The sequence below is a fragment of the Bos indicus genome, chromosome X, assembly GCF_029378745.1.
Source record: "Bos indicus isolate NIAB-ARS_2022 breed Sahiwal x Tharparkar chromosome X, NIAB-ARS_B.indTharparkar_mat_pri_1.0, whole genome shotgun sequence".
Classification (NCBI taxonomy): Eukaryota; Metazoa; Chordata; class Mammalia; order Artiodactyla; family Bovidae; genus Bos; species Bos indicus.
The window spans coordinates 93,286,333-93,313,753 of NC_091789.1; the positions used below are offsets into that span (position 1 = coordinate 93,286,333).

General features: G+C 47.1%; 1 protein-coding gene across 4 annotated transcripts in view; it reads right to left on the bottom strand.

The window, feature by feature from the left end:
• Positions 1 to 1,470: 1,470 nt before the first annotated feature.
• Positions 1,471 to 27,421, bottom strand: part of OTUD5 (OTU deubiquitinase 5) — a 28,027-nt gene continuing 2,076 nt past the window's right edge. For 2 of the 4 annotated variants that reach the window (XM_070783552.1, XM_070783553.1), the window contains 8 exons: positions 18,799 to 18,892; positions 9,664 to 9,728; positions 9,421 to 9,577; positions 9,177 to 9,325; positions 4,741 to 4,944; positions 3,041 to 3,242; positions 2,839 to 2,952; positions 1,471 to 2,531 (listed from right to left, as the gene is read on the bottom strand). In XM_070783552.1, the coding sequence (XP_070639653.1) occupies positions 2,407 to 2,531; positions 2,839 to 2,952; positions 3,041 to 3,242; positions 4,741 to 4,944; positions 9,177 to 9,325; positions 9,421 to 9,577; positions 9,664 to 9,728; positions 18,799 to 18,892 (1,110 nt within the window). In that variant the 3' untranslated portion in view covers positions 1,471 to 2,406. The remainder of the gene's footprint in view (positions 2,532 to 2,838; positions 2,953 to 3,040; positions 3,243 to 4,740; positions 4,945 to 9,176; positions 9,326 to 9,420; positions 9,578 to 9,663; positions 9,729 to 18,798; positions 18,893 to 27,421) is intronic. The other 2 variants (XM_070783554.1, XM_019955476.2) reach the window with 2 other exon arrangements.

Consider the following 27,421-nt stretch of genomic DNA (forward strand, 5'->3'; position numbering starts at 1 on the left):
CTTGTCTCAGAAACAGACACAAACTGTCAGAGATTGAGTCCCACACGCAGTCCCCATCTGACACACCTGGAAACAAGCCCTCATCTCACACACAACTAGAGACACTCTGAGATGCACAAAGGCTTAGACTCACCAGTCTCTCTCACACACAAACACTCAAAAAGCAAATATACACAGGTACTCTCCCTTATTCATCCAACATTTATTAGGGGTCTACTGTAAGCCTACAAGGCCCTAGAGGGGGTGCAGATACTAAGAGATACACAGGTTAAGTCAGGCATCATAGCCCTGCCCAGGAATTTGATAGTACAGTTACTGGAGAAGAAGTAAAGACATATCTGTAGATAAAGGTGAGAATGTAAATGGGGTCACACAGGGCTTCTCAGGAGACCCTCTACCCATCTTGAAAGACAAAGTTGGAGGCTTGGGACAGAGGAAGGGCAAATTCCAGGCGGAGGCCAAGGAAAACTGGACAGAGAGGCAAAATGAAGTAGTCAGGGGCCAAATAGTACAGAAACTTCAACTTTAAGATAATAAATAATACCTGCTAACATTAGAGCTCTCAGAATGTGCCAGGCACCGTGCCGTCATTCATTATGTTGACCATATACACTCTCTCAATGCTCACAACAGAGAGAGCGTGAGGTAGTAGATATTTATCACTCCTGTCCTATACGTGGGACACTTGAAACTCAGAGAGCCTGCGACTTGACCAAAGCCACATAGTTAGAAAAAGCCGGTTTTAAACCAACTCTCCAACACAGTGCTTAACCAGTGGATTCCAGAGACACCTGCAGATAGCCACATCCTCATCTGCAGAGCTGGACATACATCCTTCCACAGGGACCCCATTATTGAGGGACACTGAAAAAAACAACTGAAAAACCTGGGGCCAGCCATCCTTCTTTGCCTTGGCTTTATCTCTAGGAAGGGCAGGGACAGAAGTGTCAAGAGAACTGGGAACATGAATAAAAAAGGTATAGCTATTCCTCAATTTCTAAAACCCAGTGTGCTTGTGTGGGGGGTCCACCCCCTGGTCACTTCCACTAAACTCAGGTTGCTATGAAGCGACTGTTGTGCCGGTCCAAAGCATTTCCTCATCAAATACTCACAATGAAACAGCAAATGTATTGGGGCTAGAGGCAGGCAGAGAAGTTGGGACATTCAGTCCCTGCCATCAAGTTCAATTCTCTGTTCCCATCACACCCCAGGAAATAGGGTGGGCAGGCTACATCCTGTGCCAATACTGAGGCAGGGGCAGTGGGCAAAGACAGAGCTTTCTTGGTGGTAACAGGTCCAAAGGCTGATTCAGTAAGCAATGAATCAAGTATGAACAAACTCTGGGCCTCCAGAGAGACCCCAATGGAGAGCATATAGCCCTTAGAAGTCAAGCCAAGGTCTGTGCCATCACCGCCTCTGACCAAAAGGCTCACCCACCCCCTGCCCCACACAGAACAGAGGCGCTCAGGGGAAACTGACATTTGGTTTTATTGTGCCAAGGACATTACAGATGGTGGATCTTGTTGACACCTGCAAGGCATGGGTGCCCCATCTGCCGAGGTTGCTCCCACCCCCCACACTCAAATCCTGGGCGACAGCCATGATTCTCAAAAGTACCCCCCACCCTGAGATTCCAAAAAGACTGGTGGTGGTGGTGGAAGCATAAGGAATGCAGCGAGGTCAGAGTCTCATTGTCCAAAGCCCACTTGACACCTGCCCCTTCCTGCCCTCCCACCCCACCCTGGCTTATACTCTAGATCCTGCCCATCTCCACAGAGCTGGAGGCCAGGTTCCTCAACCACATCTTTGTGCCCTGTGGCCTACCTGCCTCCAAACCAGAGAGATGTCACCTTCATAGAGCCAATCTGTTGTCTACATCACTGATTGATTTTATAAGATAAAAGTATATTTTAATAAAGAAAAACCTCAATATTGAAGGCTCAGACCTTTTAAGGGTACTGGAAAGGGGATTTTTTCCCACTTCTTCCTCCCACCTCCCTGGTATCATTTGTGAAGGTAGGGTGACAAGTTTCTGATCTTGGAAGGAATAGGGGGCAGGGAGACTTTGCTGTCTCTCCTCCGGGGCTGCCTGGCTGCCAGTTGGTTTGTCTCTGTGTGCCCCTCGCCTACCTTCAGCACCCTTGCCCAAGTCCCCTGTGGAATGCAGGGATGGTGCTGTGCAGGGGAAACAGGGCACATCAGCTGGCGAAGAGACAGATGATGATGGTGGTGGTGGCAGCGATGAGAGGGTGCGCAGGGGTGGGCCAGCCAGAGGGAAGTGGGGAGGAGCGAAAGAAGCGGAAAGAAGGAAGAAGGCAAGAGGGAAGAAAGCCAAAGAAGGTGGGGTGGCACCAGAGGGCAGGAGTGGTGGGGATTGGGAAATGGTCTCCAGTCTCTGGGTCTCCATCAACTCTTGTCTGGGGGTGGGTCTCTGTGCACTTTGTTTTTCTTCATACTGTCTAGGTATTCCTGTTGGGACACTGCCAGCACCGAGGCTAGGATCTCATCATCATCCCAGTCATTCAGACCTGCTGGGCAAGAGGAAGGGGAAAAGAATGACACAGCACTTTAAGCCTGCTTTCTCCTTGCCCTCTGCTGATTCTTGGCTCTGGAGAGATCCCCTTCAGACCCCTACCACTTTTTTCTCTAAGGAGAAGGCTCCTCTGAGCCTACAAAACCCCACTCATCCCCTCTGGGACAGACTCTTGGGCCTGAAAAACTCTCTTTTCCTGAGGAGATGTCCAGAGGCTCCAGAAGCCCCCTTTTCAGGACCAGCTGCTTCTTCCATCTCTCCCCAACTCCCAGCTGGCCCCTAGACCCTAGATAGAAGAGGCTTACCAAAGGCAGAGGGGGACATCTGCTGAATGAGGGCCCGGCACTCCAGAGCAGGGTAGAGGGACACGAGGGGGGAAGTAGCCCGGTCGGCCCCTGTCGAGAACTGGCTGCTTGTACCTGGGGCAGACAGACAGTCAAAGGCAGGGCTCAGGGCCTAGGCAGAACTTCCTGACCCCTGCATGCTCCCTATCAGCAAGTCACTGACCTGGTGCACAGGGTGAAGGAGGTTTGGCAAGAGCTAAGACAGTGCCTGGGGAAGGGGGCTTGATGCCCAGCTCAGCATGCAGCTCAGGGTGCTCAGGTGACGACGCTGAACTCCGCTGCCTTGGGGACCGGCTGGTCCACTCCTCAAGACCGCTGGAGGCTGCTGCTGTGGCAGAGCTGCATGTGGCACTGGCTTTCCGGGGCTGTGGTGAGGAAGGTGGTGGTAAAGACCAATAGCAGTTGCAACTGTCCTCTGCCCCATTCCCAAAGGGCTCACTCCCTCCCAGAATCCTGGCTATGAAATACCTTCTACATAGGCTACCAATAATGGTCACATCATGGACCACAGGATCAAGGTAAGCACTTTAAAGCCCCTCTCAGACCTTTACAGCCAGTCTGACAGGAAACCTGTTACTCCACCTTCAAAATAGATCCAGACTCTATCCCCTTCTGACTGCCTCCCTAGCCAGTACTACCATCAATCATCAGAGCTACTATAGTCATCTTTTCCTTGGTGGTCTCCTGCTTCCACCTTTGCCCCTTCAACTCCATTTTACACTCAGCAGTCAGAAGGATCCTGTTAAATTCTAAATTCCCACTCTTTTCCTGCTCATAACCCTCTCATCATTTTCGCTTCACTCAGAAGAAAAGCCAAAGTCCTCACCACAGGCCACACTGGAAGGTCACAAGCCCCTTCCAATACGGCACACCCACCTTTCCGACTCCATCTACTACTACATTCTGTTCTGCCACACTGACCTCCAGGCTGCTTCCAAATCACACCAGCTGTGCACATACCTCAGGGTCTTTGCTCTAGCTGGTCCTCTGTCTTCCCTGGTATAGGCACGTAATTCCCTCACCTCTGCAAGTTTTCGCTCAAATCTCACCCAGTCTGAGGCCAACTCTGACCATGCTATTTAATACTGTGAACTCCCAGCCCTACTCAGTCCTACTCATCCCCTTTACCCTGCTCTACATCTTTCATCCATACCACCTCTCAACTGATTTATTCATTATGTTTATTTCATTCCACTCTGCATAAATGGAAGCACCACAAAGACAGACCTGGGACTGCCCAGCTCACCAATGTACTCCTATACACTAAGAACAGTGCCTGGCATAGACCTGAAATAAATACTTGTTCAACGAATGAGTCAGCTCTTGCCAACATCTATTAATCACTCTATAAACTCCTTGTGACTCCTCAAATACCTGGCTGCCCTGCCTCACTCCCTGCCCTAAAAATTCAACCTTTTTATGTGAAGACTGACCAGACCCCCCACCTCTACTGGTCTTCCAGTCAGAGTCAAGGGCTCCACTGATGCATGTGTCTCCCCATCAAAAGACAGGATCACTGAGGGTGGAATGTGCAGGACCTGATTTTACATCCTCAGCAGAGTCTGGCACACAAGAACATTCAGCAAAAGCTTGTCCCTCTGAAACTATTCGTGAATCTGGCATTTCACCACCAGTGGCTGCCCTCCCTCACTCCTTAAAAAAAAAAAAGAGCTTGTTCTGCACAGGTGTTGAGAGTTCTAAGGCACAATGCCAAGACTAAGGCCAAGATGAGGTACAGAAAAGGCTAGGATCTTCCTTCTCTCCCACATGTCAGAATCGCTTAGTTTGTTTCTGCCTGTTTGGGGACAGAACATGGGAAGTAACATGTTCTTCGCCGGGCTAGTGACAGACCCCAGGACCCACCTGGCTGGGGCCTCGGACTTGGCGAGCCTGTTTTTCTTGATCCCGCAGCCACTGCAAGTAGGATTCCCGGGCCACCTGCTCCTCAATGGCCTCATTTGTGGCCTCCCAATCTGTGGCCCGCTTCTTGTCTTCCAGCATCTGCTGTTCAATCCATGATTCCTCTGATGTTTTTATGGCATTCTTCATCAGGGACTGCTCTGCAAACTACAAGGAGTGGGAGAGGAACAGGGATGTGAGGTGACACTCTGAACTCTGGCCAAGAGCCAGAAGTGGCTTAGGGAGGTGGGCTCACAGGCTCAGAAGAGAGGCAGGAAGGCGGATACTCTTACTAAGCACCCCCTAGACAGGCTGCCTATTCATCAGGGACTAGGGGAAGGCAGGCTTGGGTTGGGGGACTTGTCATTTCGAATTCCTATATTCAGAAGTCCTGCTGCCACCCCCAAGATACCTCAACTGATGTACTAAGTCTGGGGCAGTCAGGTGCCCTCCAGCCAGGGTTAGAATTTAAAGACACCTCACCGATTGATGACTCAGTTGTTGAGGCCTTCTTCACCTATGCCCACATGGGACAAGGAGAAAAGATCACCTAAGAAGTTGAGTCCTGTGTGCACAGGGTAGATTTGAGTATTGGGGCATTTAAGTAGACAAGAGGACAGTGTCAGCATGGTGTGGGGTACTATGAGTTGTGGAACACCGTATGAGAGTGTCAGGCTGTGAGACATAACAGATTTTTTAAAAAGGAATAATGAAAAGTATCAGTGCCTATCCCACGGAATAAAAGTAAATTTCGTTCAGTGAAAACTTATTTTAATGCACATATACACACCATACACCAACGTGTGTGTACACTAATGGTGTAAAGTATAATTTTTTACCCAGGGATAACAGTCCAAAAAGAATGCAAAATGCTGTTAGAATAAGCCAATTAAAAATGGGCAAAAAAGTCTAGACACACAACTTCATCAAAGAAGATAGAGAGTAAATAGGCACATGAAAAGACACTCAACATCATTTGTCATTAGGAATTGCAAATTAAAACATGGTGCCCCTCAGTTAAAGGTATCAGTAAGAACCATGGTGTCATTCAGATACAGAAGGTTACAGAAATATTTCTAGACATGTGCATACACACAGGTTTAGTTTATACATATATTTTCTTGCTCTATCAGCTGAAAGGGCCTAAATCAAGGATACCCCAATAGCAAAGAGCATACTCAGCACCCAGATCTTGGTTTCTAATATAACATTCTCCAATAAAAGGAACTAAGGCTCCTTGGAGAAATGGCTGGTTCTAGAAATGGGATAAGGAATATACAAGATGAGCCTCTAGCACCTTGTAGTGCCAGAAAGTTAAATATTCAAAATAAAAATGAAAATGAAAAATAAAATAAAAATGAAAACAAACAAGCCAAAAAACACCTCCTCACAAACACACAAACACTACCACAATGATGGGGATATTTCAAAAAGATGCAGGAACCAACTAAAAGAACTCCCAATAGCCAAAACTGGAAAAACTTGGGCATCAAAATAAAAATAGTACTGGATTATAACCCAAAGTATTAAATAAATATCCATCATCCACAATGATATAAATGACTAACTAAATAATGGAGAATGAGATAAATCTCCCTTGCAGAAGAATTTCAAATAATTTATGTAGATACTCTGCCCTCAAAGAGATGGAGTATAACCTTCACCTTTTATTTGTATTTTTTCACTGCACTGCACTGCACCCAGGCCTTTGGCAGTGAAAGTGTGGAGTCCTAATGACTAGTCCACCAGGAAATTCCCTAATCCCTACTTCTTTTTTTAATATTTATCTATTTATTTGGCTGCACTGGGTTTTTTTTTAGTTGCACCATGTGGGATCTAGTTCCCTGACCAGGGATCAAACATGGGCCCCCTGCATTGGGAAGGTGGAGTCTTAGCCACTGGACCACTAGGGAAGTCCCCCTAATCCCTACTTAAGTTTGGAGTATAAATGATTTCCTTCCACACAGTATAACATGGAAAAGGGAGTCGGGGTAGGGAAAGAGTAATTTTACAGTGGAGAAAACTTGATAAAACTACTTCTGCCAGATGATCAAGGTCAACATCAACAGTTACAAATCATGTTCACGTTACATACTGTTGATATGATGTGATAAGAATGCCACATTACCACTGTGACCCCCGTCTCTAAAACCCATAACCTCAAGTCTAATGAGAAATACATTAGACAAATTCCAAGAGAAACATCCTACAATATACATGACTGCTGCTAAGTCACTTCAGTCGAGTCTGACTCTGTGCGACCCCACAGACGGCAGCCCACCAGGCTCCCCCGTCCTTGGGATTCTCCAGGCAAGAACACTGGAGTGGGTTGCCATTTCCTTCTCCAATGCATGAAAATGAAAAGTAAAAGGGAAGTCGCTCAGTTGTGTCCAACTCTTAGCAACCCCATGGACTGCAGCCTACCAGGCTCCTCCGTCCATGGGATTTTCCAGGCAAGAGTACTGGAGTGGGGTGCCATTGCCTTCTCCAAATATACATGACTAGTACTCTTCAAAACTGCCAAGGTCACCAAAAACATGAAAATGTGAGAAGCCATCAAAGACAAAGGAGAATAAAAAGGTATGACGACTTTTAGTTAATAACAATGTATCAATACTGGTTCATATAACAAATATATTACAGTCATCTGATGTGTGAATAATAGGGAAACTGTGCAAAAGGGAGGAAGGTATGTGGGAACTGTGCAAAAGGGAGGAAGGTATGTGGGAACTCTGCACTATCTTAATTTTTCTGTAAATCTAAAACTATTCTAAATAATTAAATCTATTAAAAAAAAACTTAGGGCACTCAAGTTTAACAAAAGGAAAAAGAAAAGACACAAGTGGTCAAACCACTAAAAGTCAGGAGTGACTCTTAAATGCACAGTGTTACCTAAAAGAAGCCATTGAAAAAACTATATACTGTATGATTCCAATTATATGACATTCTAGAAAAGGTCATAGAGTCTGTAAACACATCGAAAACAAAGAAATTCGGAGAAACTGTCACAGCCAGGAGGAGCCAAAGGAGACATGACAACTAAATACAGTATCCTGGATGGGATCCTGGAACAGATAAGATCACTGGGGAAAAACTGAGGTAATCTGTTTTTGTTTTATCCCTTTCTGAAGGTATCATCTACTGTTGTTGTTTGGTCACATTTGTGTCCGACTCTTTTGCGACCCCATGGACTGTAAGCCCTCCAGGCTCTTCTGTGCATGGAATTTCCCAGGCAAGAATACTGGAATGGGTTGCCATTTACTTCTCCAGGGCATCTTCTGCACCCAGGGATCAAACCTGTGTATCCTGCATTGGCAGGTGGATTCTTTACCACTGAGCCACCTGGGAAGCCCAAAAACTGAGGTAATTTGAACAAAGTATGGTCTTTAGTTAATATATCAACATTGGTTCATTAATTGTGACAAACATATTATGATAATATGTTAATCACAGTGGAGTATATACGATTTCTCTAATCACAATAATTACATAAATCTAAAACTGTTCTGAGATTGAAGGTTTATGTAAAAAAATGAAACCAAAAAACCTCTATGGGGACTTTCGGTGGTCCAGGGGTTAAGACTTCACCTTCTAATGCAGGGGGTATAGGTTTGATCCCTGGTTGGGGAGCTAAGATCTCACATGCCTATCAGCCAAAAAAACTGAAACATAAAACAGAAGAAATATTCTAACAAATTCAATAAAGATTTTAAAAATGGTCCACATCAAAAAACCTCTATGTTGGAGGGTGTGTTGGTGTTAGGGTGTGTTTCCTAAAATGAGGCAGGAGTACTTTTGTAGGAAGTGAAACCTCAACAGAAGATAGCAAAATCCCTAACAGACAAGTGTTTGAGACAGAGAATGAAAATCTGTCACTGTGTGCTGAGAAAATCTACTGCCCTTTCCTGAGCACCTAATAGGTACCAGGCCCAGTGTTAGGCACTTTCTGTATCACCCAAGCTGCCAGTCAAATCACTTGTACAACCTGACTTAGATACCAAGGCCAGCAAGTGGTGGGGCCAGGCCTACATTCCAAGTCTCTGTGACCACAGCTGTCTGTCTGTGCTGGGGTTTGGAGGAGGATCCATGCGGGTACCAAGATACATAGACTGAGCCATGGTTCACGGTTCCCAAGTTTGACTCCATATCTCAAAATGCCAACTCTCAACAGGCACAAAAGATAGGTGAACCAGCTCAGACAGGCAAACTGAGACCACAAAATGAGCCCTGAGGGATCACCTTGGATAACTTCCTAATTTCAGAAGTGAGACCTTAGAGGCGACTCAGAGAGGTTAACAGGACACTTTTGTGGGCAAAGGGCAAAATTGAGGCCCCAGCATGAGATTTCTGGTCTTCTGGTCTATCTCCAGTATCCATTCTAGGCACAGGGACATGCTTACCCCCGGTTTGAATGATGGCAGGCCCAGTCCCACGCCAATGGTGGCCTTGTTAGGATTCACTACTGAGTTGTAGTGGATATTCCTATGGTAGCTGACACGAATGGGTTCATCCTCATTTTGATGGATCCCATGGAATGTATTAATGGGTTCTGCAGAGAAAGAGGAGACAGGATTCACAGTGGGCTGGGTGGAACAGGCTCAGACCACAAGTGATCAACTGCTCACCTACCCACCACAGAAGTACCTGTGCTGTACTGGTACACCTCCACGGGCCGGTTGTACATCTCTGCCATGGCCTGCATCTCAATGTGGTTGCCATGGCAGTTGTTTTTCCGCTTCCGGTTGATGTAGGTGGTAAAGTCCTCTGTGACATAGTTGGAGAAGTAGTCAGCATTCTTCATCTGCAGAAAAGATCAGAGGATCAATGTCTATGTGGAGAAGAGATCCTCCATTCTGCCCTCGCCCCAAGGTCTCTGCAAGGTCTCACCAGATAGTCCATGCAGTGCTTTCGAACAACCTCATGCATGTCCTGGTCTCCATATACCTGGTCAGCTGTGGGGACAGAAGGAGAGGCTGGAGTCAGAGCTGCCACCAAAGAAGAGTTCTGAATCAGAACATCCTTGCGGGTGAAGGGCTGGGGGCCAGGGAAACTCCCTTACCTACCCCTACCCTAAGGAACGGAGAGTTCTTGGCTTTGTACGCTGGAATATGGTCATGAAAAAAGAGGCAGGCAAGGACCGTCTTTAAGAACAAGAGTACAGGTGAGAGGGACAGAACCACAGGCATCTTGTGTAGATAAGTGGCCTTAAGCACCATCGATTCCACATACACCACTCTTCGCTCTTCACATGAGGACACTGAGGCTCGGGAAGTTTGTGATTTGACCAAGGTCACCCAGAAGTCAGTCCATGACAGATTCAACTACAGAATTCAGTTTCCTGACTCTCAGGAGTCATTATGGCCTTTATGAGGTGAAAAAAGAGGGAAAGGGAAGGGAAAATAACTGGGCTCTAAGCCCAGTTCTGTTTAGTTCAGTTCAGTCGCTCAGTCGTGTCCAACTCTTTGCGACCCCATGAATCACAGCATGCCAGGCCTCCCTGTCCATCACCAACTCCCAGAGTTCACTCAAACTTATGTCCATCGAGTGGGTGATGCCATCCAGGTATCTCATCCTCTGTCGTCCCCTTCTCCTCCTGGCCCCAATCCCTCCCAGCATCAGAGTCTTTTCCGATGAGTCAACTCTTCTCATGAGGTGGCCAAAGTACTGGAGTTTCAGCTTTAGCATCAGTCCTTCCAAAGAATACCCAGGACTGAACTCCTTTAGAATGGACTGGTTGGATCTCCTTGCAGTCCAAGGGACTCTCAAGAGTCTTCTCCAACACCACAGTCCAAAAATATCAATTTCTTCGGCACTCAGCTTTCTTCACAGTCCAAATTTCTTCGGCACTCAGCTTTCTTCACAGTCCAACTCTCACATCCATACATGACCACTGGAAAAACCATAGCCTTGACTAGACGGACCTTTGTTGGCAAAGTAATGTCTCTGCTTTTCAATCTGCTATCTAGGTTGGTCATAACTTTCCTTTCAAGGAGTAAGCGTCTTTTAATTTCATGGCTGAAGTCACCATCTGCAGTGATTTTGGAGCCCCAAAAAACAAAGTTTGACACTGTTTCCACTGTTTCCCCATCTATTTCCCATGAAGTGATGGGACCAGATGCCATGATCTTCGTTTTCTGAATATTGAGCTTTAAGCCAACTTTTTCACTCTCCTCTTTCACTTTCCTCAAGAGGCTTTTTAGTTCCTCTTCACTTTCTGCTATAAGGGTGGTGTCATCTGCATATCTGAGGTTATTGATATTTCTCCTGGCGATCTTGATTCCAGCTTGTGCTTCTTCCAGCCCAGTGTTTCTCATGATGTACTCTGCATATAAGTTAAATAAGCAGATTGACAACATACAGCCTTGATGTACTCCTTTTCCTATTTGGAACCAGTCTGTTGTTCCATGTCCAGTTCGAACTGTTGCTTCCTGACCTGCATACACAGGTTTCTCAAGAGGCAGGTCAGGTGGTCTGGTATTCCCATCTCTTTCAGAATATTCCAGTTTATTGTGATCCACACAGTCAAAGGCTTTGGCATAGTCAATAAAGCAGAAATAGATGTTTTTCTGGAACTCTCTTGCTTTTTCCATGATCCAGAGGATGTTGGCAATTTGATCTCTGGTTCCTCTGCCTTTTCTAAAACCAGCTTGAACATCGGGAAGTTCACAGTTCAGGTGTTGCTGAAGCCTGGCTTGGAGAATTTTGAGCATTACTTTACTAGCATGTGAGATGAGTGCAATTGTGCGGTAGTTTGAGTATTCTTTGGCATTGCCTTTCTTTGGGATTGGAATGAAAACTGACCTTTTCCAGTCCTGTGGCCACTGCTGAGTTTTCCAAATTTGCTGGCATATTGAGTGCAGCACTTTCACAGCATCATCTTTCAGGATTTGAAATAGCTAAACTGGAATTCCATCACCTCCACTAGCTTTGTTCGTAGTAATGCTTTCTAAGGCCCACTTGACTTCACATTCCAGGATGTCTGGCTCTAGGTCAGTGATCACACCATCGTGATTATCTTGGTCATGAAGATCATTTTTGTACAGTTCTTCTGTGTATTCTTGCCACCTCTTCTTAATACATACCATTTCTGTCCTTTATCGAGCCCATCTTTGCATGAAATGTTCCCTTGGTATCTCTAATTTTCTTGAAGAGATCTCTAGTCTTTCCCATTCTATTGTTTTCCTCTATTTCTTTGCATTGATCACTGAGGAAGGCTTTCTTATCTCTCCTTGCTATTCTTTGGAACTCTGCATTCACATGCTTATATCTTTCCTTTTCTCCTTTGCTTTTGGCCTCTCTTCTTTTCACAGCTATTTATAAGGCCTCCTCAGACAGCCATTTTGCTTTTTTGCATTTCTTTTCCCTGGGGATGGTCTTGATCCCTGTCTCCTGTGCAATGTCACGAACCTCCGTCCATAGTACATTAGGCACTCCATCTATCAGATCTAGTCCCTTACATCTATTTCTCACTTCCACTGTATAATCTTAAGGGATTTGATTTAGGTCATACCTGAATGGTCTAGTGGTTTTCCCTACTTTCTTCAATTTAAGTCTGAATTTGGCAATAAGGTATTCATGATCTGAGCCACAGACAGCTCCGGGTCTTGTTTTTGCTAACTGTATAGAGCTTCTCCATCTTTGGCTGCAAAGAATATAATCAATCTGATTTTGGTGTTGACCATCTGGTGATGTCCATGTGCAGAGTCTTCTCTTTTGTTGTTGGAATAGGGTGTTTGCTATGACCAGTGTGTTGTCTTGGTACTAGTAAACAAAATGACTCAAATGTTCTGAGCTTCATATGCCTCAAGTGTAAAATGGGATCAAGCTGGGTAACTTCCTGGCAATCCTGTTGTGGAATTAATGAGATAACAGGTGTGAAGGGACTAGCCCTAGTCTTGGGACAGAGCAGTCACTCAGAGACCCTGTCCCGTAGTGGGGCCTGAATGTGGGGTACTATGAAGGTGACAGAAGTGAGTAAAATTCTGACCCTATCCGCAAGAAGTATGTGGTCTATAAGAGAGATAAGACACATATGCACCTAACTTAATTTAGGTCCAGGCATCACAGGGCTTTGGTCACAATAAGAACTAGGCTCCCTCTGCCTCAGCTGAGGATGTTCACACATGCTGTTTCCTCCTTTCAGGATGTTCTTTCCATCCTGTTTGGCTGCCTACTTGTCAAACACCCATGCACTCTTAAAACAGTTTCCCACTCCTCTAAGGCACCCCATCACCAGATTTATCAAAGATGCATACAGACTTCGCCTGATCACATTGGGCTCCCACTGAGGGCAAAGGGAAGTTCATATACAAGTCCACCCCCAGGCTCAGAGCCTGGTGCGGTACAAGAAATGCAAGTTTGCTGAGCGGATTGGGGAGGATAGGGGAGTCAGGGAGCCTTCTCCGTGAGAAATTAAAATGGGCTTGAAGATGAGGCATGCTTGATGTCCACTGGCTAAGACGAAGAGGGACTGTCACTTTGTCTCCTCAGAACACCGTTGCTCTGATGGGATCTCCCTGTGACACGGGCAGGGGCAGGTCCCGCAGCAAACACCGCAGAGTTCTTCCATGACACAGTCTACCTCTGCAAAGAGTCGCCAAAAGAGCGCCTTTGCTGCCCTCCCCCCTCCCCCCTCCATGAAGGGTTCTGTGAGATAAAGAGAAAAAGGCAGCTCTGAAATAGAAAACAGGGCCCATGCCTGTCTCATGTCCTCCTGGAAGTGCAGAGACCAGAGGGTGATGGGGAGTGGGGGTTGTGAGGTGGGAAGGGGTAGCCCCTTTACCGATGTAAACAAGGATGTGGGTTCTGCGGCCACACTCTCCCTCATCCCCCTCCCCCTCTGCAGCACTTCCAGCAAGTCACATGCCCTGTGCACAGGCTGGGGGCCCCCTGCCACTGCCTTTCTTAGAAGCCAGGACCACAAACCCACTGTGGCTGCCGGAGCTGCTTGAGGAGCTATTTCCGTAGAATAAACCTGGGGTACTGAAGAGAGGCAGTGCTGTTGGCAGCTGCAGTAAACAGGAACTGAGATGGGAGTGAAGGGGTTAAATAGGGGTTGGTCTGCCAGGCTCAGGAAGGTGGCTGAGATGTTCTCAGGCAAGCATCAACAGGCATTTCCAGTCCTGGGAGGTGGATCTATCCAGATGTAAGATGTAAGAAGTCAGGGGAAAGGGGAGACTATGGGACCAGAAAGGGAGTTGGGAGAGAACCTTCCCAAGAAGTTCCCATTTCCCTGCTATTGACTCCCTGCTTGACAAAAAGGCTCTCTGCCTCCTGTGTGGCACTGGACAAGGCCTTAACCTCTCTGGGCTGCAATGTCCTCATCTATAAAGTGGGGAAAATAACTCCTTTTCCTCTCATGGAACACTGTCAATACTAGAGGGGATGGTCTGCCAAATACCTAAGGCATACTAGATATTCAAGAGATGGGGTTCCGTTTGTCGTAAGGAGAACGATGACTTCTTCAGATAGCCAGTCACCCACAAGTCAGCTAGAATTTCACCAGAACCACTTAAGTCCTTCCTCATTTCTGTTGCACTTCATCAGCCAGAGGAAAGTCCCAAACTCAAAGTGTAGGTTCTCTCTCCTCATGCAGGCGTAACTGGTTCTCTACCTTTGCTGAATCCAAAGGTCCACTAGCCTACCTTGTGCCTGTAGTTCAAATCTTTAGCAACCAAATTAACATCAAATCAGTAACACAGGCCTCACAAAATAGGGTCCTTACGTGTGGGCAAGGGATGACCTTCTCAATTTACCTATAAAATACCACCTTCTCTCTTCAATTCTAAGATGCACCAATAGGTGGTACAGAACATGTATAATCACAGCTTTTGGGAGAGGGAAACCCATCTCACTGGTTGTAAGACATACCCTAGTTTAGGGATCATCAATGTGGAAGAAAATGCGCATCTCTGAACCAAAGAAAGAGAGCAACAATACCTTGCCAATGAAAGAGAGTAGAAGGACCTTCTCGATGACACAAAAACACCCAGTGCAGGACTAAGAACACAGGAAATTCTCACTGTGGAGATGCTTGTCTGAATTTGCCAGCCCCACCTCTGTCCTCCAGAAAGCCCTCCTCCCTCCCTAGAGATTGGCACATGGAACTAGGGACTAAGCTGGACTTCCCTATGGGGCTCAAGGTGGAGGAAAAGAGCCCAGTGGTCCTGCAGAGGTAGGGGAATTCAGAGCACTTGTTTTGATAGAAACTGAAACTCCTCCTCTTGCTGACACTGCACTTGTGGGCAATCTGCACCTGCTCTCCCCTCCCAGAGTCCAGTTGGAAGGGGGTCCCCCACTCCCTCACCTCTGTCCCCAGCTCAAAGAGGGCTCAGAAATCTTCAGTACATTACTACAATTGGTTCCGCTAAGGCCTTTTCACATCCCAGGTCATTCCATTCTTACCCTAAAAAACCCTACTTTACACAGGAGGGATACTAAGGTACAGAAATGTGGCACAGCTGGCCCAAGGCCACACATTGGGGAGGTTGAAGGAGAGGCCAGGCTTTCAAGGAATAACTGGTAACTTTGAGCACTGATGCCGCAGGAGACATTACCACCACCAATCTGGCTGTCAACTTAGCCACCTGACTCCCTAGGTCAGGCTTGTCTGCCTCAGTTTCCCCACCAACACAAGCAGGAATCAGCTGGAACCTAGGAAAGGCCTGCAAGTGGTCAGAGATTATAGATATATTAGGACCTGTACCCCTCACTAAGGCCACAGAGGTCAGCATGAACATTCCCTCCCCACACCCTATGTATGTCCTTTCTCTGAGTGTACAGAGACACCAGCACAGAAATGCACATGTGCATGCACACAGTCAGTAAAAGATGTTCCTTAAAGCCAAATACCCACACAACAATCACAACTACAGAGAACTGTCACATTCAAAAAGTAGATGCCCTTGCCACCCTCAGTTGGGGAGCCAGCAAAACTCAGCCCTCTCAATAGCCTGGTCTCTCAGATGCCTGCTCCTCTACTCAAGAATTCCCACCGCAAAGATGGAAAAACTGAAGGAGGCAGGGCAGAGAGGTCAACAGAAGCCGGTGTACATGGTGGTCAATGGCTTCTTCTCCTTCTGGCCTGCTTCAGCCTCAAACACAAATGTCTGATACTGGCTGTGTGACCTAGATAATAAGGCCCTGACCTTCTCTTGAGGCCTGTTTCCCATTTATAAAATGACAAATTGATCTAAGATCCATTCCTCCAATGCTGATAGTCCATGTTCCAAGACCAAAAGGCCTTGAGCAGTGGACCTTGTTAATGTTTCTGGGCCCCATCACCGAAATATGCACAGCCCCAGCTGCATCCCCACAACTCATGCAGACACCCACACACAAGGCCACCACTCTGCCCACAGAGGCCAAGGCCAGGGCCAGAGGTTTTTGCTGAGTCAAAGCTGTACGCAGAGAGGGAGTGAAGAGAGATGCAGACTCACGTTTCCAGGAGAAGGTTATCTGAGCACAGCAGGGGCAGGGTGGACCACAGGATCCCTCTGGGACCCAAGCTCCCACTTTCACTCCACCCCAGCCTATGCTGATGCCCACGAGTCTCCAATAGGTGGTAGGCGAAAGAACTGTCCACAGGCATGAGATACTGGTTCACATTGGGGACACCCAGATCTCAGAGGCAAAACAGAGGGCAAAACCCACCTGCCTCAGGACTTCTAAGAGTAGAGGGCCACAGGCTCCTTGCTGTAAGAAGCAAGGCCCTAGAGATCACAGAATACAGCCACAGTCACCCAGCCAGTTGACTCCTAAGAAGGTAGGGCTTTCCTAGGGTCAAAGAAAGAATGTGTCCTTTGGACACATCTGGGTTCTCATGCCAGTTCTGCCACTACTTACCCTGGGCATGTCACTTCCCCTTCCTGGCCTCAATGGGAGGCTCTTCTCACCTGGTCTCATGGGATAAGGACCCCAATTTTGCAGGTGAACCTGAAGTACCACGTGGAATGCCGAGCAATCAGTCAAGGTCAAGGAACAAGAGTGGTCTCTTTGTCTCTCCTCGTTTCAACTCCAACCCTCAGTTATGTGGTCCTTCTACTATTCAATGTGTGACAGGAAGTTAGAAATTGTCACCCTTCTCACCAGAGCCTAGAACAACTACCACCTGTCCCTGTCCCAGAGAGGCTGGAAGCAGAGGGGTAGCACAAAGCGTGAGGATAAAGTCCCCTTTGGGGTTACATGTCCTGTGCAGTCTGCCCCAGGGAAACCTCCACATGAGGCCTAGAGACCCAGGGGTCATGTACTTCTCAGGGAGAGGCCATGGGGCTTCTGAGGTTTTACAAAGAAAAGCCAAGTGCAGCCCAGTCAGAGGAAATGTGTAGCCATAGTGCTGATAGGGAAAGGCCTTCAACCTGTCATGGTCAGCTCTTCCTGTAAGCTTAGGCCCCTTACTGGAAGGTCTCAATGAGGGGGAAGGGTCAGAAGGTGTTTGGGAAGAACAGCCAGATGAACACACACTTAAATTTTGTTTCTTACATGGGTTACTGCCAAGCCTGGTCTTAACTAGGCCCAAGGCCCACCTCAAATAACACCCAAGACACAGATGCCCAGCTGCATTCTCTGACCCTCACTCCACCAGCAGCCTTGCTTACCCCACATTCAGACGAAGGTCTCGGCACAGGCCTAACACCTAACAGGTCCCCATCTATTCTTTCTTTGCATTCCTTTGGTCCAAGATGCCCCCAAACCTATCTCTTTCTCTAGGAAACATCCCTGGGAGAACATGGACTTGAGCCACAGGGATAAGGGAGTTGGCATTTTCCCAGCCCATCAAAGTCCACTGCCTGAACCATTTCTGCTTGGTAGAATAGGGAGACAACAACTCACCCCACCTAACTTTCTATCACCCACTCAAACATTTGTGATTCTGAGGCACCACTAAGAACTGCAGAATCAACACCATTTCAAATATGGGAAAACGGAAGTTATGAGTCAGGGAAAGAACTGGAATAAAGGGCTTCTGACTCTCAGGTCAAGGCTCTTATCAGAGGGGATGTTTCCTTGGGAGACATCAGAGCTCCAAAGGGAGTGAATCACACTCCCAGTTTCCCTTGGACACTAGCATAGAACTTCACAATTGCTTGTTGAATCACCGGAGCCAGAGGAGCTTCAAAGATCTAGCTCAGATTGGACAGCAGATGGTATTAAAGAATTATTAATTTTGTTATGTATGTAATGGTATTTTTGTTATGTTAAAAAAGAGTCCTTATTTGTCAGAGAAACATACAGAAATATTTACAAATGAGATGATCCATGTTGGGATTCTGTTTTAAAAATATTCTTGTTTCAGGGGAGTGAAAGAGTGGGTGGGGTAGTGATGAAACAAAGTTGGCAATATGTTAACAATTATTTTGAAGATGAGTGATGGGTACATAAAGGGTTCACTATTCTACTTTTGTGTAAGTTTAAAAAAAAGTTCTGTGACCCCAAGGTGACAGCTGTGTGATGCAGTTAAGAGTACAGGCCTCACACTAACCTAACCCAGGCTCTGCCTCCTGACTGCACTACGTACTCTCTGACCCTAGGTAAGTCACTCTATTTCTGAGCTGCTTTTCTCATCTGACAACTGGAAGCAATGGTCCTTCACTTACCTAGCTTGGAGGAGAATTAAAAGTTTTCCTCCAGCACCTGACAGAGCAGTTTGTCCCTGCTGCTGCTGCTAAGTCGCTTCAGTCGTGTCCGACTCTGTGCGACCCCATAGACAGCAGCCCACCAGGCTCCTCTGTCCCTGGGATTCTCCAGGCAAGAATACTGGAGTGGGTTGCCATTTCCTTCTCCAATCTGTCCCTAAGTAATGTTATTTTCTCCATCTCTATTACTACCGTTACTATTACTTTCACACCACCACACTGCCTCATGACCAAAGGCTAGAGACCAACTACTAACTTAGGCTGAGGCCAGGAGTCCCTAAAAGACCAGCTAACTCTGCGCCCAACCCTGTCACACAAGTCACTCCTGACAACTGCAGCATAGTTCAGGGGCAGCCCTAGGCCCTTGAAGGCTAAGGCAAAGACTCACCTACAGCCCGGAAGAGACAGGCACCATCCTCCTTCATCTGCTTGATGATGAAGCCCTTCTTGTCTCGCAAGGCCTTTTCAAACCAGTGCTCCTGCTGGAGGGAAGAGGTAGGGATCATCAACAGGAAAGACCCATACCCTCACCCCCAAGGCCCTGTCCTTGAGCTCTTAAGGGACCCAGATGATTGGCTGAGAGGACAACAGACAAGGTCCAGTTCTCCGCCCTGCTAGACCACTCCATGCATGTGGAGCAGGAGACCCTTCTAGCGAATCAGTCTCTGTGTAAGCAGAAGGCTTGCTCCCAGAGGGGCCTCAGGTGCCCTGAGAGCAGAAGCCTCATCTATATTCTAACCGCTGCTAACCATCTTGGGAATCCCATGTTGGGCCTATCCCCTAGGCAGCCAGAGGCCCAGAACCAGCAAGTGCCTAGGAGGAGAACCTGACTTGACCTAGAGGAGATTCACCTGGGGACCCTCTAGTCACTTAGGGTAGGGGAGATATTGAGGAGGGAATAGACTGGCAAGAGCCTAGATCCAGAGCCCCACATACAGCCAGAGAATTCCAAGATATACTGTATAAAGCAAAATACATGCAAAGTACAATCTCACTTGTGACATTTAACATATATATATATATATATATATATATATATATATGTATACAAACACACATGCACACAAAGTTGGGAACACTTAACGCAACAAAATATTATCCCTAAGTGTTGGTATTACAGGTGATTCTACTTTACCATCTCATTTATAAGAGGTATACAATATGTTATCCAAAATTCGAAAAGCTTTAAAAACCAAGTCTTTATCTAACTCACTTAGCATCACAATCTGACCTGAGCTGACAAGAACCCATCTATTCCACTTAAAAGCGAATATTCAAACATTTCCTTGCAGAAACATCCAAGTGTTTGACTTTGAGGTGCTGCTATAGACCTCATGGAAAGTGTTACATAATACACAGTTTATATCCAAGTGACTTTCTTAAAATTCTGAAATATTTCTAAATTCCAAAGTACAGCTGGCCCTAAAGGCATGGGTTAAGTGAACCTGTACAAATGTGTATTTGCAAACGTTTTAATGCATAGATGGAACATATAGAATGTTTAGGGCAGTAAAACTATGCTACATACTGTAATGGTGGTTACATGTCATTCTACAATTATCCAAACCCATAGAAAATGTACAACACTAAGAGCAAACTCTAAGGCAAACTATGGACTTCGGGTGATTATGACGTGTCTATGTAGGTCCAATGACTGTAACAAATGTACCACTTAGTGGGGGACACTGATACTGGAGGAAGTTCTGCATGTGTGGGGTCAGGAGGTATATGGGAACTCCCTGTACCTTCTGCTCAGTTTTGCTATGAACCTATAATTGCTCAAAAAAAAATAAAGTCTATTAAAAAAATGTCCACGTGTCACTTAAAACATTTTCCATCTCAACACTAAACAAACCAGAAGCAGCAGACCTTTCTTAGCCTCCTCACGCCATCTGCTGGTCACCAGAAGAAGTCAGCCTGAGCCCGCATCAGGCCCAGGGGCCAGAAATCTCAAGGCTGCTCCTTGGGCACACCACCCAGCCCAGGGATTTACAGGATTTGGGCTACTTATCAGACAGAGGGGATCACCTCTCCGCAGGCCATTTTTAACTATCTCAGATGAGAGCAATTCCTGGCAAAGTAGGAAGAATAAGGTCTAGAGGATAAAACCTCTGGGTCCAAGCTCAGCTCTGTCACTCATTTGCTGCATGAGTTTAGGTAATCTACCTGAACTCTCCAAACCTCAGTTTCCTATCAAATGGGGGATATCTGAGCTGCCTGACAGAGCTGTCAAGAGGCTTAGAGAAGTTTCAGGAACTGAAAAAGCTTTCTAAACAACATACCATGCACTGGTGAGGTGGTCACCAGAAAGAGAAGGGACAAGACCAGCACACACACAGGTGACGTACAACTGAGAGGCCCTCAGAAAGTCCTAGGTGAGTGGCTAGACAGGAAATGAAGCACAGGGGACAAGAGAATACCCTACAGCGCCACCATCAGGGCCCACACCCCAGGAAGGTGTGGCTGGCTTTCCAGAGATGACAAAGGCACCTGGAAGCTCTTAATGGGCTTCCACAGGCAGCACAAACTCTTGTTTATGTGTAACATGCCAGCAATCCAGGTGTCCCTCCTTCCCCAGAGGCTGTCACACTGGACTAGCCTGCTCCAGCCAGTTCCCCTATCCCTGCCCTGCAGGTCAGCCATCTTCCAGTACCATGGCACCTGCAGAGAAGCTGCAACTATGACTACAATCCCAGACTGGACAGGAGACGTTCTAAAGCAGCAGCACACATAACAACCTCTTGATTTCAGGTATGGGGGGGGGAGATCGACAGGGGAAAAGGGGGTCAAAGAGCATGAGAGGTGCTCCTACCTATTCATCCAACAAACGTTTACCAGGCAGCTACTAAGTCAGACCCTGGGCTGGCAATGAGGACAGAAAAATGAATCAGATTTGGTCTCAACTGTGTTAAATTCATAAACTGCTAGGGGGTGGGGAAATAGGCAATGTCCACACACAGGTGTGAGCAGGGCTTTAAAAGAGGTGAACACAGGGTCGCTGTGAAACAGAGCAAGGGACCTGCGTCAGTCATTAAAGCTGGCATCTGAGAGGAGGTGCCACCTGAGTAAAGAAGTAAAATACCAAGACCTCCAGAAATGCTTAGTAATCACTTCTGTCATTCCAGGGATGCCAGAGACCCAACAATGAGTCCAGTAGAGCTAAAGTCCTGGAGACGACTAGGCAAGTAAGCAGGGCAGAGCCAGGAAAAAAAGACGAATTTCTATTAGCCAAATGCCTACCATGCCAGGCGCCAGATGCAAAAGGTAATCTCATTTAACTGTCCTTACCACAGCTCAGGTGGCAGGAAGCATTATCTTCATTTTATAAAGGCAGAAAGGAACTGGGATTCGGGCATCAGCAAAGCCTAGTGCAGAGGCACCAAGAGAAGGAAGCTTCATGAATCACAGCATGGAAACACAACTGGCAACCCATTTGTGAAAATCTTGATTTGTCCTTAAAAGTGGAGAAGGCCTGCGTGTTCCCCTTGCACAAGCAAGGCTTTGGTCCTGGGGCAGCCAGACTGGCATCTGGGCCTGGATATGGAGGCCAGACAACTAGTCATCCACTGCCTTTGGCACCAGCAGCCTTTGGAGCAGGCTCTGGCTGAAACCCCTTCTCTCCCACTGTGGGGAGAAAACAGGGAGGTCATGGTCCTGGGCTTCCAAGAGAGCTTAGAGTCCCAAGAGCTCAGAACAGTCTTTTCCTTTCTCCAGCTAGATAGGAGCCTCCAAAGAAGGTGCCAACTTGGATGCTGTTTAGGAAAACGGCCCAGGAAGGAAGGGTTGGTGGGAGTAAGAGGTGGGAGCAGGCCCAGCCATAAGCCACATCAATGCCCTGGCCTAAGAAAGTCAAGTCCAGACCCTGGGATTTCACTGGTGGTCCAGTGGTTAAAACTCCACAGGGAGCATGGGTTCAATCTCTTGTCAGGGAACTAAGCTCCTTCATGAGGCATGGCATGGCCAAAATAATAATAAATTGAAATTAAGAAGTCCAGACCCTGAATCTTGCAAGCCCACTGCTGAACCTGAGGGCGACTCCCTCCACATCTCTGAGCCTCCAAAACAGGGCTGGGTAAAGCTCTCTGACACAATGGCATCTGAGGTACAAAACTGCAACCTGCTACTTCAAAGGTTCAAGAGAAGTTGAAGCAGCCGGGGAGACCCAACTGACTTAGGTTCCAATCCAACAATTATTAGTCAGTGATTAACTGCTCTGAGCCATAGTTTTCCAATCTGTAAAATGGGCTAATAACCCTCCCAATAACAGGGATACTGGGCAGACTCAAATATTACAAGACTGTTCAGTATGAGAGCACTTAATGAGTTCCCTTCCTCTCCCTGAAGGGAAACAAGAACATCCCTGAATAATGACCACCCAAAAATATCAGGCCCTAATCCCTGGAACCTGTAAATATTACAAGGAAAAAGGGTCTTTGCAAATGTGGTTAAGGATCTTGCGATGGGAGATTATCTTGGAGTAGGGTAGGACCTAAATGCAATGCAATTTCAAGTGTCCTTAGGACAGCAAAGGAGGATCTGACAGACAGGAGAGACCACCCATACACAGAAAAGCCAGGCAGAGGTCAGAGTGATGCAGTCAAAAACTAAGGAATGGTAGCAGCCACCAGAATATGGAAGAGGACTGCATTCTCCCCTAGAGACTCTGGAAGAAGTTTGGCCCTGCCAATGCCTTGATTTTGACCCAGTGGAACCGATTTTGAAATTCTGGCCTCCAGAACAAAGAAAGAATGTATTTCTGCTATTTTAAACTGCCAAGTTTGTGGTGATTTGTCACAGCAGCCACAGGACACAAAGGTAACACCCTTGTAGCACTCCCTAGTGTGAACTGTGAGGCAACATGGCATGGCTCCCACCCCACAGGATCCACCTCAGCTGAATCCCACGCCCAGGGAAAGGGTTAGAATTAAAGCTGAAAGGGCCTGGAAACCCCCCTCCCAGCCTGGGAAGCTGCTGACCCTGTCTATTGATGAAAGAGTTGCCAATGAAACAAGGAGGCGGCAGGGGGAGATGGCAGCAGCAGTGGTAGCTCATGGACAGACCGATGTGTAGGAAGAGCCCACAGCCAAGAGGTTTTTAGTATTCTGGACTACACAGCTCTGTCCCAGCAAGTCTGGTGCCAAGACCACCCCTCTCTTCCCCAAAACACCCAGAACACTGGCTCTGCTCCACCGGCTAAACATATGCAACCCATCCAGTGAGAAATACAGATGACACACTGCTCTTTACGGACTAACAGAAGCTCTCCAGGGCAGAGCAATCAGAAAAGAGCAAGGCCCCAAACCTACTACTAGGCCACTGAAGGAGGGAGGGAATAATTAAAAAACAAAGATGCAGGGGACTTTCCTGGTGGTCCAGTGGCTAAGACTGCCTCCCAATATAGGGGGCCCACGTTCAATCCCTGGCAAGGGAACCAGATCCCACATAACACAAGTAAGACCGGGTGCAGTCAAAAAATAAAAATAAATATTTTTTTAAAAAATGAAGATGCTATTATTCTCTGACAAAAATAAATGAAGTCCTGATGCATGCTACATGGATGAACCTTGAAAACTTTATGGTAAGTGAAAGAAATGAAGTCACAAAGGACTGCATGTGTATGATTCCATTTATATGCAATGTACAGAAAAAAACAATCAATCAAGACAGAAGTAAATGAGTGGTTGCCAGAGGCTGAGAAGGGATGAAGGGATAGGGGATGATGATGATGCAGGGTTTCTTCCTGAGATGAAGAAAATGTTCTAAAAGGGACTGATTGTGATGACAGATGCAAAACTGTGAATACACTAAAAGTCACTGAATTGTACACTTTAAACTGGTGAATTGTGTGATGTGTGAATGATGTCTCAATAAAGCTGTTACACTTACACACACACACACACACACACACACACACACACACACACACACACACACAAAGGCCTACAGCACTGGCTGGGCAGAGGGAAGCTGGTAACTGCTTAAAACTTCATAGCATACCCCCAAAAGCCAAGGAGCCCCACTCAAAACTTTCACAATGGATGAGGGAAGTAGGGAGCAGGGAATTAAAGAGATTACAACGAGTACAACCTCTTTCCTCATCACTACCCATTTTTAAGGATGGAGAAACTGAGACCCAGAAAAAGTAACTGCAGAAGATACAGGACTCAAACCCAGACCCCCAGGCCAAGTCCAACCACTTGCTGCTATACCACTCTGCCTCCTGATCAGAGGAATCAGCAGGTTCATAGGTGCCAAATGAAGTTGTTGCAAAGGCTCCTAGGAAGAACCCAGATGATCCTGGGGAAACTGCAGAAGAAAAATCAGCCAAGGTCCAAGGTGGGCCAGGTCAGATAACCAGTCAATAACCCTGGGCATGGATGTACTTTTGGCAGCTAAGCAGGAGTCCTGGGATTTGAGGTCAGACCCGTCAGGTCCAAAGCCTAAACTTTTTCTACACACAATCCTACCTCCACACCATCCAACAGGCCTCTTAACAAACCCCAAGCTAGCTGGCCACAAAAGTCACTGTGAGGCCAACCCTGAGCCTCACACTTACCAGACTGTTTGTCCTGACCACAAAGCTTGGATGGCTGAGAGGGAACAGAGGAGCAGGGGAGGAATCCAGTTCTTCCTTGAAAGACACCTACCATACCCTGTCACCTCCAGGCCCAAAGGGCTTTGGTGTGAGCTCCCTGAAATCCCAAAGTTAAACAATGCCCCACCAGCTTTTACCTGACCAATGAGAAAACTGTGGCCCAGGGAGCATAGGCAGAACAATTCTGGTTCATCCAGAAAAGCCCCAGGAGAGCCAAAATGGGAAACCTGGCAGCTTGGCTACAGTGCCAGGTCCACCTTCTTCCACCATCTCAGCACACAGGCCCCCTTCTCAAAATGCTCTGTGGGGTCCTCAAGCTCAGGACCCTCTCAAGTCATTCTTTTCACAGGGGAGACTCTGGCAAGGCAGCCATACCTAGGAAAGGAAATCCCTGACACCACCTAGCACTGGGACCTCTGGGGTGTCAAAAGGGCTCCTAAAGGCAGTAGATACAGTAACAGCACCAGGTCAGACAGGAAATCTTGGTAGTCACAGGGACCAGAGTCACCATGTGGACTCCTTCTCAACAACTCTCCCCTTTCCCAAGGGTTTAAATGGCTCTCTAGGTCACAAATGGCCCCAGTGATGGTTCAGGACCAAGCCTAGGGCAGCAGGAAGAATCTCTATTTTCATCCCCTAGTTGAATTAGGTAAGGCAAGAAGCATCTTCTTTGCCCTTTTGTCCCAAGAAGTGAAGAGAACATGAAACCTCTCCTCTGTCACTGGGAAGGGAAGGTATCATGCAACCACACGGCTTTACTTCCATGTTCTTATGGGGACAATAGAAGGGAAGAACTCCTAGCCTAAGAGATGGCAAAGGGGATGTAAGGTGGTGTCTTTCTAGTCACCATGGTGGCACATGACTTTCTCTGTCCCTGAAATTCCTTATTTCTGTGGAAAATAAGGAAAAGGCAAGGCACACTTTATCACAACCAGAGAGAGAAGAAACAACTCCTGGTCCGGACCCTGGCAGATGATTCATCCTGCCAGAAGTAGTAATGGATGAAAAGGGAACAAGGATGGGGGCTCAAGACAAGGCCTTGGCCCTGTGAAGCATAGAAAGATTTACCTGAGCCAAGGGGGGGAGTGTGGGTGGAGAATCCCCTCAAGTGGGGATGTCCCAAACCCCTTCCCTCACTCTGGAAGAAAAAAGCTTGTTGAAAGCTATTCAGGAAACTCAGAATACTTCTCTGATCCAGAAAATTAGAGGCACAGCTGAATCCTCCTAGTTCTTGAGGATAGTTCTTTCTCAGTCCTCGTGTCCCCAGTAGTACCTGACAACCTTCTCATAGAAAGTAAGGGGGACTTCCTAGCCTGAGCTAGCTCAGACAGGGAATTCTTACGATTGTGAAAAGCATCCAGGTCCTCTGTTCAATGAGGGGTGGCCTTAGGCTACACTGCGGTGACATCATATCCTTCTCCCAGATGAGAAAGGATTGTCTGGTTGGGGGGTTGGGGAGGGAGGGAGAGCCTCATACCCGAGGTGAGCTCAAGCCCCTCCCTAATGGAAAGAATCTTTTGTCCCAGAGGGCAAGCTCAGGCCCCTGGGAGGAGATTCAGACTCCTTACCTCAGAATCCCATCTTACCCATGTCCCCAAGGGGAATGAGAGCCAGAATTCAGTTCAAAGTGGAAGGTGGGCTTAGGCAGGAAATTTTATGACCCCAAAAGGCCTCTTAAGACTAGGGTACACATATGCTGTTTTAAGTGAGGTGACAGTTCTTTCAGGGTAGGTTCAGTTATCAGGTCCTAAGGTGGGGGAGGTGTCTCATGAACCCGAGGCAAAGTCAAACTCATGATGGGAGATGCAGAACCCTATTCCAGAGGGACTCTACCCATGCCCCAAGGGAAAGGTCTCAGGGCTCAATTCTGGTCTGGGGAGACCTCCTGTTCCGAAGGAGTGCCTTAAGTTCCTTGAGGGGGAAGCGTGGACCTCATCTCTAGAGACATACTGGTCAGTGAGGTATGTATGCATCTCTTATCCTTGAGGGAAAGCTCAAGAATCCTTGGCACAGTGGGTCTCAGATGCCCAAAGAGAATACTCAGACCAGTCCCTGAGTAGAAAAGTCCCCTAGAGACCTCTGGGGGGGGGGGACATCAATTTCCTGAAGAGGGCTTCAGACCTAAAAGCCCCAGTCTATAAGCAGGGGGAATCCTAGGCTCCAGTATACAAAGCAGTGAGTCTCATTTTCTTGAAGAAAGGTTCAGGCCTGGGGGAGGGGTGTCCAGCCCTTAAAAAAAGCTTAAGCTCCTAGAGAAAGATTCAGACTCTTGTCTCCAAGGAGGTCTCAGATCCCTTAGAGAAAGCACAGACCCCTGTCACTTAGAAAGGGATAAATCTCATGTACCCTAGTAGAGTTTCTGATCCCAGGGTGTTGGTTTTGATCCTAGTACCCAAGTGGAAAGAGATCATAGGAG